This window comes from Neodiprion virginianus, chromosome 5 (genome assembly GCF_021901495.1).
Source record: "Neodiprion virginianus isolate iyNeoVirg1 chromosome 5, iyNeoVirg1.1, whole genome shotgun sequence".
NCBI lineage: Eukaryota > Metazoa > Arthropoda > Insecta > Hymenoptera > Diprionidae > Neodiprion > Neodiprion virginianus.
In genome coordinates, this window is record NC_060881.1 from 29400564 (window position 1) to 29415240 (window position 14677).

Here is a 14677-nt window from a genome sequence, read left to right on the forward strand (position 1 = left end):
CGATCGCGTTGCCTCCCCAGTAAATGCGATGTCTTATGATGATTGTCTGTCAGATGGCGTTCGTAATAGAGATGGCCATTATGCTAAAACTTGTCTATGGTACTATCCATGGATACTATGGACTGCTATGGATACGTCGACGAATCGAGTCCAAAAAAATAATCGAACACGACTTGATTGAAAGGGTAAACATGAATAGATTAATCGATTATTTCGTATTTTTTTGAAACAGTGAATATAAAACGAAAATTTCGTAAATTTCAGTATGCAGTTTTAATTAATAGCGGAAAAGTTTTTTGATAATTTACAGTTTCATTCAAAATATTTCTCACTTTAGGTGAAAATGTTCGATTATCTTTCACTTACTATATCAAATAGATACTTAAGTAATTAGGACAGGTCTCTCTGTTAGGACAATGATAATTGATACTTTAATCCTATAAAAAATAATCGATTGTAATCGATCGACCGGGAAAAAATAATCGATTTAATCGGTGCCGGCATTTTGAAATCAATTTTCTCAATAAAAACCATAGATTCGTGTGTGGTTGATGCTGAAATTAAACGAAAAAATTTAAATAAGGTAATTATAAAATGATATGAATATAATATAAGAGACTTAGATGACTTTAAATATTTTATTGAGAGTCTTAATACTAGACACATGTATCTTTTTTTCTACCATGTAACTCATGGTTTTTGTTCGTAAAATCGTTCTGAAAGCAATAATTGGACTGGTAAGTAGATAAATCTTTTCGTTTTTTAATAGGGAAACGAATGATGAAAAGCAAATTTAATTTCATTGAAGTTTAGTTGGTGAGAAATTCGAATAACCACCACAAGTGCTAAAAAACAGCAAAAACGTAATTTTTTTAACATAATCTCATATATTTTTTTTGTAATGAACCGATATCCAAATTTCAAACGTCATTTTGAATGGCCAGCAAGCAACTGATGCTACCGTCGGCTCAATGTTACTGCTAGATAATGAAACTGAATTATGGTGACGGTCGCAGGCCGATAATGTAAATTTTTAGCTTTGGAGCGCAGTTTAAACGTCAACTGGTATCGTAAACGATCCGGTACGTGTGTTCTAGGGTTAACAATCCCGGTATCAATTACGGATGATTATTATCTTATGGACTTTGCTTACTACAGAAATCACGTGTTTTTCTAATTCACTGAACTGCAAAGAAAGGATCTGTTAGTTAGCTGTTAAAGTAGGTGTATTCGGAAGGAGAATTAGGTCTCCTAATACGCATTCTTCTTCAACTATGGCAGAAATTCTGGTTGACAGTTTCATACTTTGAACATTTCATATTATTTTTCCTCATTGTTTGGTTGATTTTTTAAAACAATTCTTTCAGCTGAAGAATATTTATTACTTATTTCATATAAATTACTTGTTTGACAATTCAATTAACACCTATAATAAAAATCAAGTTAACGCTGCTTAAATCATGTCACCTTCTGTTTCTTTTGGAATAATCCGATAAAAAGTGCATACGAGGGCGCAAAAATCGCTTGCTTTAGTTTTTACCGATGGAGTCAGCTTACGGTTTGTTGGCGTTCCGATCTATACGGTCACATGTTCAATGGCCGACGGTCATCACATGACAACACGGGTCGTCGTCGTTTTTTGCCTTCACACTTTCGTTTCGCCGTCTGGTTAAATATCCACCGTCGGCGAGGATCGGTTTATTCGGTATATTCCAAAGTGACGACCGAATAAGACGATCGACCATCGACGAGATTAGTACCAAGCTCGATTCAATACGAGGGTGTTTTCTATCGGGTAGAACGAGGTAACGAGACCAAAGATGAGGGCGTATTTGGGATACACGTTCGCTGGCACCGCCACGGCAACCATCACCGTCTTAGGTTTGCAATTGTACAAATATTCGCTAAATATTATCGTGGAAACTACGACGAAGGGTTGGACGATACTGAAAGAAGAGAAATATAGACCTGATCTAAAGACAAAACAAGAAAAAAAAATGTACATACGACTTTCTTACCGTTGAACCAAATCACGCGGACTCCGACCTGTAATCTCGATACTCGAGACATTGGTTTGCTATCTCTTATTCCAAAATCTGACCTACCTCTATATCAGGATCTTACTCTTTCGTATCGCCACCTTGATCGCCTCAGCCCTCTCGTATTTGATTTCACCCTGAGAAATCATTGCAATTTTCCTCTAAATTTGACGAACATAACATTTGGAGGCCCAGTGCCACACCCCCTTTTCAAATCAGTTACTATTTTTACACGTGTTTACACCAGGTTACGATCATGCGTATGCTTTTTAATTAATGACCGTTGTTCACATTTTTTATACCTACCACAAAGTAATAAGTATTAATCAATACTCTTTAACGTTTTTGAATGCCATGGCTAATATTCAAAACTTGTGCATACTAATATTTAAGATCTTTTACACTTGGATTTCATTAACAAAGTACTGAAACATCGAGTCATAGCTAAGAAGCAAAAAATTACCAGCAGCTTCTGTTATCTGAAAACTTTTCTTATTCATAAATATTTAGACACATTTGAATCAAACAATAAATTGCCACCATACTCCGTATACACCACTTTATAAGGTGAATAGTTTTCTTTGAGAATAGTTTTCAATGTTTATAACTTACACAGCTTTTTTTTCATCATAGTTTTGTATCACGTATTGACTGGCAAGGGAGAGCGAATCAGTCTAGCATGGTAAGAAAACATTTATTCAATGTTATTTCAACCAGATTCAATCGGAAGTCCACAACTGGCGCGAACACTAAAATCATTCTCCCTTCAGGTTCCTTGAAGAAACCTCCCCATACATGTGGGCAACCACTGGCATTGGTTTGACTGTTGCTCTGTCCGTCGTAGGAGCTGCAATGTGAGTATGACCTTGACACTCATTGCCCCGTTCAATCGTCGCATCTTACGAGAAGGTTCAAACAATGCATAACAACAAATTCTGTTGTGGTTTCTTGAACTTGGGCAAATTAATCTTTCAAAAGTTATATAAACATATATGTGCTGTAATTTTCACAAAGCACTAATGACTCGTATTTTTTTCTGTCAGGGGGATTCATACCACCGGAACATCAATAGTCGGTGGTGGTGTTAAGGCTCCGCGTATAAAGACGAAAAACTTGATTTCTGTCATATTCTGTGAGGCTGTGGCTATCTATGGTCTAATCACTGCCATTGTATTATCTAACTCCGTCGAGGAATTTGCTGTTGAAAACATGGAAGATTCTCGCAAAGCCAGTAACTGGCTGGCTGGGTACATAATGTTTGGATCTGGCCTTGCTGTGGGGCTTGTAAATCTGGTCTGCGGTATAGCCGTCGGCATTGTAGGTTCAGGAGCGGCTCTTTCAGATGCCGCAAATGCCTCCCTCTTCGTCAAGATCCTCATCATTGAGATTTTCGGTTCTGCTATCGGTCTCTTTGGTTTGATTGTCGGTATTTACATGGTGCGTTAATTTTTATGAATCCAACTAAATTCGGTTTTTTATTGAATTTTTATACAAAATTCAGTACATGATGGCGTCTTACTACTTGAATTTAGTGTTGCAAATGTCTCCCGAAAATGAAGACCAAAGTAATATTCAAAGAAAGAAACTAAGACTTACCAGATTCTAATATTTTTTAATTTCTCCTGTTTCAGACGTCAAAGATTACGATGGGGTAATTCTAAATGCAGATGTAACATATGCCAAAGGTCTTCAACACGGCCACATGTGGCGTATAAACGATATCAGCAATTATGTATATACAAATATGTGTATAAAAACGTATATATTACTCATATGCATACACAAACCCATGAAATACGTCTCAATATAACTTTCAAATGAATATTGTCATCTTAAACGGATTTTTAAAGTTGCAACCGTAAACTAAACGCAAAGTTATCCTCGTGTTAGCTATAGACTTCGTTTTTATTTATTAAACACGGTTTCAAAGTTCACAATACAGTCGTAAAAACATGTCTGCAGTTCTGTATTCGTTTCAATTTTCTTGGACTTTGTTACTTATCTCGGTGTATTATATTTGATATAATAGGAAGGTATTAAACGTTACTCGGTTTTAAAATACGCTCCCATTTTAGAACTGACTAACGTATCTCTTCACTGTACACTTCGTTAATAATAATTATTATTAAAAAAAAAAAACAAATATATATATATATAACGTTAGATGGTTTTGTCGCGTTTTAGTCAATTTTCGTAATGTAAATATCTATGCTTTTTCTGATTTATCGTAATTAAATACCGCGATTGATAGGTGCCGCCGCATTATAGTAATTGTAAATGAATTTGAAAAAATTCAATCATGCCCCAGTAACTATTATTAATAATATTTTTAATTTATTATCATTTTTAGTTGGTGCCGGACTTTGATTACTTCTTATTTTTGTGTATGTAAATTTATTTTTTTCGATTCCGTTTCTTTGCTATTTCATAGCTCCTCCGTTACGTGTAAATTCAATTAGCCAGTAAGGAAAGTTACGTAAAGTATTATCTGGTATCATCTATAGAGTCTATTTATTACCTAATAAAATGCAGTGGACCGTAGTGTAAAGAATGTTAGATGGAGCTTAGGAAGGTATGATGAATAAATCGTATCGTTAGGAATTAAATAATAAAACAACTAAAATAAGAGCCTCAAATTCTATATTATACTTTTCAATTGAGTCCCGAAATTGAATATACTCGCCAGATTCACAGTAACAACGGAAAAACAAAAAAAGACAAATAGAATCTTTTACGGTGTTTAAAGGTACAATAATTCCATTCAGATTCAATTCGTGTAACAAAAATGTGAATTACAAATTCATATATTTAACATATAAATTACAATGCAAATATAATAAAATATAGTCTTTAATATTCTATACATAATCACAACATGCTCTCTGACAAGTAATTCGACGATCATACGTATACCAGGCTTTCATTTATCATGAGAATTGAGCTTGACAAAAATTGTCTGGAAATTATGCATAAAGTAGGAAAACTGTTGCCTTAATCAAAATCCCTTGCTGAATATCAATCAAACAAATAGTTGAAAATCTAGAAATATTTCCAAAAGCAAATTTCAAGCGAGTTGAAATTCACTTTTGATCTTTTTCTTTTCCGGTTAAACCGAAGCGAAATTCTTGTTTATTCTTAAAGCAAAAAACTGGATATTCCTTGGGTGAAACACTTTCGGCCATGAATATTTTATGTCGGAGTTATTTCGCCAAGAATATATTGTGAATATCTTTAATGGCAGACTTTAAATTCTGTATATAATCGCTTGTGTTACGTTGATCTTGATAACTCGTTGCTACAGCACCAAGTCTGTTGTCTTGAATCATGTACCTAAATTAGTTGAAACAAAGCCAAAAAAAAAAATTATTAATTTTCAAGTATAGATTATCCGCGGAGAAATATTTTATTTGAATTAAAAAAATTAGTGCTGACCCAATGCCGTAGCCGTTTTTGACCACAGGGCCAAATGCTCCAGCAGCAACAGCTGGACTCGACAGAGTAGATGTGGAAAGGATGTTGTGATTCAAGGTTTCGTAGGAAGGGTCCTCAAAAATTGCTGGTTTTTGTATACCGGCTTTCTTCCACGCTTTGTTTAATGCAAATAAATGCCGGTCAAAGCCTTGTCCTAAAAAAAATGCAAGTTTTTTAAAAATGTCCTCATCAAATGCTGAGACACAGTTAAATTGTTGCTCAAACCTTATTAAAAAACGTACCTAGAGCCGCCTCTCTAGTCAATCTACTATGAGTGACGCTGCAATTAATAATCATCTTCTTTAATTCAGCATTCGAGATGATTGAAGAAGAATTTGTAATTGCCTCACACAGCGCTTTAGTTTCGAGAGTGCAAGATCTGATCGTTTCTGTTCGCCCATGTTTGAATGCTGCTGTGCTACAAGATTCGTAAGTAGCGACCATTTCTCGTTCTTGTTTATAGTGAGCCAACTGAAAAGCCAGCTGCATTATTGCATCAGGACTAACACCAAACGTTTTACACTCCTTCTTCCCAAATCCGCCATAAATGTAGTAATCCACTCCAAGCTCCTGAATCCACTCGTTATATTGTTTCTTGGCTTCTGCAATTGCTGCATCGATTTTGTTATCAGAAATAACGCTCAATTTTCTAACAGTTGCATTTGACGATATTGAATCTACATCTTCAGGGTGGAATCTCGGCTTTTCATCTATATCCTTTTTTACATCCTGAAATAACGATTGATAGATATCTTATTGACCTGAGAATATCTCGAAAATCTTACTTATTCGTACTTTTTATTCTCAACTTGTTTTACTTTGGTAACAATAGTGTTGTTTTTTCACAGATTAAAGTGAGTTACTGTCGGCCGTTCTAGATCCTTACCTCAAAGTACCTTAAAACAGCGACACCATCACCCCAGGAGTGTTCAAAATTGACGCCAGCTGTTCCATCCTTTGCCACGATCAGAGAGAATGATTTATCAAACCATCTGTTAAGACCGCTTCCATGTAAGAACGTCCTTAAAAGTTTTTTGTAATCAGTAGCTACAGATTCCTCATCTAAAACTAATAACATAATAGCTGAATCTATCGTTTTGAGTAAATCGTAGTTTCCAATTTCTGACAAATGGTGCCTTGTTACAGCCCACGAATCACGCTCAGTTGTCGTTAATACGCCGATAGGATTACGTGCTGCGTCTCCATCGTCAGAAAGGATGAATTTCAAACTAGAGGCTATTTCTTTCGGCGGATAAATGTGGTCATTTTCATCCAATACGTTGAAAGTATAAAAATGTCCTTTCCTCATGACGACCACATGTCTTGTTGTATTGTCGATTTGTATCATGTCTTTTTCTAACTCAGGAATTCTCGTCGAATGAAAAAGGTTGTCATATTGCGACATATCTAATGGAAAAGCCTGCAACAGTTATGTCATTTGTATATAAAATTAATTTTTTTTTGGAATTACGACTTCTGATATGACTGCAATGAAACGGATGATAAATTTTTACTCTTCTGTCTATAAATTTTGGTTCTTTAATCAGAGAGTATAACACCACCTAAAAGCATCCCCGAAGTAGATGGCCCGTTTTAATGTTTACAAACAGAAAAACGTAAGCAAACTGTTTACCTTAAATAACAGCATGGATCCGTAGAAGGACAAAGATGAAGGCACTAATCGCATGACTTTCCTGTACTTTTCATTGTCAGTCTTCTCAGGAAACATATGATACACATGGGGTTCCAGAACTCTGTCTCTTAGAGATTTCATAAATCTAATAGAAGAGATAAGGAGATTCGTCGACTTGACAAGCTGATTCTCGTACCGCGGATCTCTCTCTGGTGTAAATACCATAAATGGATTATAATTTATTGGCAGGGGTTTACGATCCCTCAAATACATGTCGAACCAATACTCGGTTATGTAACTGGTGTGTCTTTTCCTGAAATTTGTCAGCTTTAACCCTGTTTGGAGCTTTGGTCCGTCCCCAACTAAGAATCGCTGAACACATGACTCTGTATGTTTAAATTGTTCCTCTATCAGTATCGGTTTTTGTGCACTTAGATATCGCTCGCATGTTTTTTTCAGCTCTGGTATCGGGAGGCGAGGTAAGCCACCTTGAAATCGCATTGTGTTGAGTATACTTTTCTGTATGTACTCATAATCGTCGTCATCTTTGGAACGAATCTGAGCTGCAGTTTGTGTACTTCTGTAAACATAGGTTATAATAGAAACAAAGATTTGTGAGTGAATAGTTGCGTGTAAAAAAAATTCGTAATTGAATAGTGATTCTTGATTCATTTGGGTAATTTGAATTCAATAGAGACTGAGAAGCTCACGATCACTTAACCTACTTTCGGATTTCTAACAACCCAGTCTGTTGTGATAGCACAACAATGGAATATGGATAAATACCTAGGTCGTTGTAGGGGTAGTAAAATAGTGCATCCGTTAATCTGTAAAAAAATGATTCAATTTTTTTCCGTCTAAAACAAAAACATTCCGTATGAAAAAGACAGTCGAAACCAATCTTAACCTTAACGTATATCGGTTTTAGCCTCTTTGCAACGAGTAACGACATCTTGTTCAGTGAGTCTCGAAACAATTTTTTCGCTAGCAACAATCTTGAGTTTTTATTCGCGAATGTGATCGATTGACAGATGCACGAATTGTACGTTCAATTCATTAGCATTCACTTGTTTTTGCCAGTCAATCTCTGCACTTCGTTTCTGACGTCACCATTCCGTCGCGCATTTTTCACACAGTAAGCATTGGACATACGTCTGTAGTTAGATTTCCACGGACAGCAAAATGCTGCGGCAGCAAAACGCTACCCGACAAGTGCCCCCACCCGGGTTGATCACGTGGTTTATCAGTGGATCTCATTTCAGTTAATAATCGCTTGCGGTTCGTGAATTCCATTATTCCGATCTGTTTAGAACGAGGTTATCATTGCCGGGTATCATAAAGGGATGAGTTAAGAGAAGGTTAATTGGCATCTAAGGTAAAAGAATAATTAAATTTCTTTCACAAACACCTAGCGAATATCAATAGAAATGAGATTCACTGATGAACCACGTGGTCAACTCACCAGCCGGGCGCTTATCGGGCACTTTTCAGTCATGCTTCTGATTAACTCGTGTTGCCAACGGGCGGAGCGGAGCTATCCCGTGTCATCACCGCAATTTCCGAATAGTTAATAACAAGGTTTTTCGAAAGTTTTTAACTTTAATATTTTCTTTTTATCTGAGGATTTCAGTTCAATGAATTCTCACTTTTCGATAGGAAGACACATGGCAATAATAAAACGGATAGTTTTATAGTAAAATAGAATTTAATAACGTTAATGATTTGTATTTACAATAATGTAATCGTATATACAGCAACAAAGTAGATTGGAATACACGTAAATTTTTTGTTTTTTTCACTTCTTTTTCTTCAATGTTTGGTATCCCAGGTATTTATATCGATACGACACAATTAATGAAATATAAAAATTATTCACAGGTAAGATGTACATTATCAACAGCACAATAAATAATCGAGATAAAAAATAAAAATTTCTTTGAGTATAAACGTATAAGCATATATATATAATCAAGTCAATTATCATTTCAGTAACCGAAAGTTAAAGTTAACAATTATGAATATATAACATGAATGTCTCCATTTTTAGATATGACTGTTATTCTCGACTCAACTATAATGGTCACACTTTTGAGCTGAAATGCGGGATAAAAACAGCCAATAACTTCGTCTTTTCATTTTTTCGCGCTTATTTAGGGAAAAAAGTACCACTCTTGTCCCTCTAATTGGGTAACTACTTTTCAAGTCAATAAAGTAGCCACAGTTAAATCGGAAATAAAATCCTATATGAAACACGGGAATAAAGCCGATTATTCCCTTGTTACATAATGTACTATTTTTACGTGTCTAGTACAATTATTAACATATAATACGCAGTTGTATAATGGTTGAAATTGTTGCATTGATTAATTCGGGGAAATCCGCGCAATTAAGAATAAAAATTTAAACACCAATTAAAATTGACTTGAAGCTTACGTTCCAACGATCGTCAGTCCAGGCGAGCCAATAAGATGGATTGCAATAAAAGATATTATTGATTCCAATTATTTACTGGAGTTTGAAACACTTTGACTAAAAAAAAAAAAAATTACGAATATAGGTCAATATCGTAAAATCTGTATTAGTGTTTCTAACTTATTACTGTAGTATAAATAAATATAAATTAATACACATTCCGAATAATAGTTGTTCGGAATATTGGTATATAAATCGTTGTGCACTTTCCATCTTATTGTAAGCAAAGGGAGGAGTAAAAAAATTAAAATCTCAGTTTCTAATTATCTTTGACGAAGGATCAATCTCGCAGTTTAAATATGTACAAATATTGTAAATAAAAACCACTCCAGACACGGTTGAAAAGTAAAATATTTCACTATTAATTACTGTTGAGTTGTTCGATAATATTTATATTGGGAGGGGGGATATTATTTAATAATATTTGACTACATTGTATCTGAGTTGGTAAGATTATTTTCAAGTAATCACGAACCACAGCTTTCTGAAGTTCGTCGTTGAAGAAAGTGAAAAAAAATTATAAAATTTACGATTTGTACGTACTATATTTGGCAGTAAGTTGATACGAATTTCAACGTATTTTACGTGTCATAGAGCGACGGCGAATCGTATTTTGTTTAATTACATGTTTCGGGTCGTTTTGAGCAGAATCATTTTCATTTTCATTTTCTCTTACCCTATACCCATTACGTCTCTTCACGGCAAAAGTGACTAACTCGATCAGAAAACCGATCAGTAATGAAAAAATTGATTACATGGCTAAATTATTATCGCGCTAAGGATCAGATCAAATTGTCAAGACTTAACACTTAAGATTATTTGTAAATCGTCGGGTAGAGTGTAGATAATGTCGTTTATTCGCTCGTTCAGCTTTTCCTGGACTGAATGACTTATTGGTACGTCGTCTTCGTAGCTTTTATCAAGCTTTTGACGAATCCTCAATATCATGTCAACCACCTCGACTTCTTGTTTACCCTGTACCCATGTTTTCAAGTCCTAGAAACATGTAAGAAACTTATCAATAAGAAATTTCGTTAACGGGAAATTTTGTAATCTATATTTTAAACTGTTTCCACAAACAATATTATTTAGAAGAGTCATCATCTCACCGCTTCAGATAAGGCTTCCAATTGTATAGCTTGCAGCTTCTGCGTTAGCTCGGTGTACCTGGTGTGAAACCAACCCGAAAAATTGGGCGATCTAAAAAACCGGCGGTACAACCCAACCCAATCACCCTTAATTCCTATTGTCAATTGGGGTCCTGCACTGCTCAATGTCGCCAAAAAATCGTCAGGATTAAACAGTTGAGGTATCGGCGTAGCCTGGGGAAGGTAATAAATCAATTCTGAAAGTTTCTTTCTTCAACTGTGCAAATAAATGAAGTGGATATTGAACAAATAACGGTGCAAGGAAAGAACTGAAACCTTTGATGTTACAAATAAGTGAATACCACCTCACTTTGAAGGGGGATATGTTTTTTTGCAAAGGCATGAGACTCGCTATGTATCTCTCCAAGGGGATCATGAAACTCTCAGTCAGTTCCAGGAGATGTCTTCTGAGAAGGGCTGTTTGTACCTCTCCAGGCCTCTTGGTCTGAATTCCTCTTAGCAATTTCTTCAAAATGGCCTTGTCTTTTTGTAAAAATGGTTTGTACTGGGTGTACACGCCCGGTTTTGAGTCCAAAACTTTAAGATTTTCAGATTTTTTAATCCTGTATTTTTGGTTTTCTGAAGAGAAGTTACATACGATAAGTTTGTTACGAAATTTAAATACAATTTCAATTTATGGTCTATCATAAACATCTTGTCGCTATTTGTCAGACGTAGCTGGTAATTTATGACACTTACCTACATTTGAACCATTCGTTATTCTAATTATATGAGGCCAATGTTGCAGGGTTTTAGCAAAAAATGGATTTGTTACTCCCAAAATAACGGCTGGCGGTGACGGAGCATCAGTTGTATATTCTTTGAACTCTGAATCATGGATAGTAAAGTAGGGACGATGATCGGCACAGTACTTCAATGGCGCTATTGTTCTGCAGAAAATTACAAATTTAAATAGATATATTGATGACAGGCTAGAGACAATCTTAACGAGAATTACTGTATTACCCCGAGTATAAATCAGTCCTGAATATAAGTCAAGCCCCAAATCTTCAACTTCTTTCCAGGAACTCCTTTTAGGAACCAAACATAAGTCGAAGTTTATGATAAGTTACCAGCACAGAAGTAGGTATATTTATTTTTACTATTGCCTTTTTTCACATATTTATCAATAAAGCAAATTTCCAAACATGTCCTAGATGTGATTGGATTCCACGTATAAGTCGAGTACGAATTTTGATGGCAATATCGGCGACAAAAAACCTTGACTTATACTCTGGCTAATACGGTATTTGATTTTTTAAACAAGTGGTAAATACTAACGCAGTTAGAGCTTGAACCATTTCTGCACAAGTAGTCGGTGAGCTGGCCATAACGACTATTGGTTCACCGAGAAGTGCTAATTCCCACAGTAAATGTACATGACTAACAACGCTGGCTAAGCTCCTGAACATGTCTCCCTCGTAGGCAGAAGTTAGAACAATCTTCCGCAAGGAATGTTTTTTCGTTGTGTGGTCGAGTGCAGCTACCGTCGGCACAGTTGCTTTGTAATTTTGATTTGGAATGTACGTCTGCAAAAAAACAGACAAAAGCAAACTTAATTATACACTTCTAACTGTTTGTCGACTTTTTGAAAATTCTGTGTAACTTTAAGAAAAATGATGGAACTAAAAGTAAATGAAGTCTGATCGCAAAAATTTCAGACGATAACAGTAGTAACAAATTATAGAAAATTCATCATTGGCATCACCTGGAAGAGAACATTCATCAGTGTGAGATGAAGTATTTGGCCTGGAACAGGCGGTGGCCATCGATCAATTTCTCGACTAACAGCTTCCATGACTGACATGCCAGACTCAAAAAATTCTGGAGCTATAAGGGCGCAGATCTCACTGAACAGATTCACTAGTGGTAGTTTTGTTATAATCACTATACTCTGAAAATGAATATTTATCAGTCAAATGAGAAATTACACTAGAAGTTAATTATATACCTATAACTTCGAAGATTCATTTTTAGAAACCGTTGATATATTTAAATCAACTGCAAATTGTATTTAATTTATCGAGTAATTGATGCTGTTTTTTGAAATTATGGTTAATCAACCTTTTGAAAATATCCTCTAGGCAACGTCTTGTCCTTGACCTGTCTGAAGTACACGTATCCCCAGTAGTAATCTCTGTCTGACTGCACAAAGACTGGACACTTTCTGTCGTACTCTTTTAAAGATTGAGTATTGTGAGTCGTTTTTCCATTCTGCCTAATTCTGACATGGTACTGCGTGTCTCCCATGCAGCCAGAATTGGAATCTGGAAACGCCAGGTAGCAGATGTTTGATCTTTCTTGCTCCGTTAATTTTACATGACTTGGATAAACAAGCTGAAATTGTATAAGAAAAAGTCAACGAGGTTAACATTTTCAATAGAATGAGAATTTATTTCTCATAGAGTTAATTAAGCAGTTTGAAAAATTGTTGGCTCAATCAAGCTTAAAAATTCAATATCGTAATTTGAAGTGTTGTATTTTAGGAAAATATAAGATGGTGTGATGAATATTCTTTTTGAAAATTAAGCTTTTCATTGTGTGTAGTGGAAATAATTTCCACTAATGTAATCTGAACTAATTTATTCACTCTACATATGAACATATTGAAAAAAGAATTTTATCTTAAAACTCGTTGAATTTGAAACGAGAGAAATTTATTTCTAATTACACGATTGTTCACATTAGTCAATTTTTGCTTCACACTGTGGTAATCATTCCAACATGTGTATAATTTTTGTGCAGATGTTCTCTGTTCGTTTGGTGAATGTAAAGTAAATAAGTCGAATAGTACAGGTTCAAATTTGGGTAATTCTCGGTTCGGTGAATCGTTTGGATTTTAATGTGACAATCAATCGAAGTGAATTAACTATGAGAGAGAAAATAAAGTAACGGGCCGAGATTATTTCTCTGACTTGAAAACTCAAGTGATATGTATATGTTTGGATCAGTTTACCTCTATGGCTTGACCGAGTTCGAGATCGAATGTAACAACACATATGCAGTGGACCCAGTTGCTGAATCTTTCCCATTTTTTTCTAGAAATTTTCAAATCCTCAATGAGCGTTTCGTCATTGACTGTAGTTTCGTTTATCGCCGAGCAAGATGCCAGGTCCGACATAATTCTGTGTTCGTATTCGTTGTTTTCTATTTACTTTTCATCAGCCGAGAGATACGCAGATCGTAACCACATGCACGCGACGACATCTTGCCTTTCATCTGTTCATTTCATTGACAGCACAGACGGAACCACCTTCCCGCACCTCAAATCTCTCTGGTTCTTTTAATTAATTAATAGTCATTACGTAACGACTTGTTTATACACAGATTTCGCACAGCACTCTTGTCAGCTTATTAAAATTTAATATCCATAGTTTGTTCTCCATTCAATTTGTATACATACGCAACTCTGTTTTCGTTTTAACATGCGAGGTCGGAGTACTGCGGGAACGTTTTGCATAAAAAAAAAAAAAAAACAAGTCAAAACTAACGGTACAAATAACCTCAAATACAGACCTCTGCGATTGGCTCGGTGTCCGACATTCGAGATCCTCCAATTAGTTTTCGCCGCTTTGCTTATATACAGGACTCGACTTAAAAATTTTTATTTTTTTTTATTACCTTCAAGAATGGAATATCAGTAATTGTTATAATTAACAATTGTAACATCGATTATATTCAAATTCATTTTTGCATAGATTGCGTGAGTTAGCTATGTGTTAAATCAGACATTATTTTGTATGGAGTTCGATCAGCGTTCGCATCCTGTAGCCGATCCATGTTTTTTCAACTTGTTTTTAGAAAATATATCCCCATTTTTCAATAAAAAAAACACTCAATAAATATTACTAATCGTTAATATTAATATGCTGAAAGGCACTGCAAGTAAAAAATAATTTAATTTTTCGTGCAAG

The 14677-nt window shown here is 35.2% G+C and overlaps 3 protein-coding genes across 3 annotated transcripts; 1 reads left to right on the forward strand and 2 right to left on the reverse strand.

Moving 5' to 3' along the window:
- The first annotated feature begins 1590 nt into the window (after positions 1–1590).
- Positions 1591–4667, forward strand: LOC124304659 (V-type proton ATPase 21 kDa proteolipid subunit). The gene is made up of 5 exons (XM_046763171.1): positions 1591–1881; positions 2673–2721; positions 2810–2893; positions 3083–3476; positions 3671–4667. The coding sequence occupies exons 1-5, from the start codon at positions 1821–1823 to the stop codon at positions 3692–3694; spliced, it is 612 nt and encodes a 203-aa protein (XP_046619127.1). The 5' UTR covers positions 1591–1820; the 3' UTR covers positions 3695–4667.
- On the reverse strand, positions 4452–8325 carry LOC124304649 (carnitine O-palmitoyltransferase 2, mitochondrial). Its single transcript, XM_046763154.1, has 7 exons — positions 8051–8325; positions 7930–7970; positions 7144–7723; positions 6397–6930; positions 5753–6239; positions 5472–5664; positions 4452–5369 (listed from the first exon to the last, which is right to left on the reverse strand). Exons 1-7 carry the CDS (start codon positions 8093–8095, stop codon positions 5240–5242), a joined length of 2010 nt encoding a protein of 669 aa, XP_046619110.1. The 5' UTR covers positions 8096–8325; the 3' UTR covers positions 4452–5239.
- A 525-nt stretch (positions 8326–8850) lies between these two features.
- Positions 8851–14224, reverse strand: LOC124304651 (protein DENND6A). The gene is made up of 8 exons (XM_046763157.1): positions 13720–14224; positions 12828–13100; positions 12472–12657; positions 12045–12292; positions 11463–11653; positions 11074–11342; positions 10725–10937; positions 8851–10611 (listed from the first exon to the last, which is right to left on the reverse strand). Exons 1-8 carry the CDS (start codon positions 13882–13884, stop codon positions 10411–10413), a joined length of 1746 nt encoding a protein of 581 aa, XP_046619113.1. The 5' UTR covers positions 13885–14224; the 3' UTR covers positions 8851–10410.
- Positions 14225–14677: the final 453 nt, after the last annotated feature.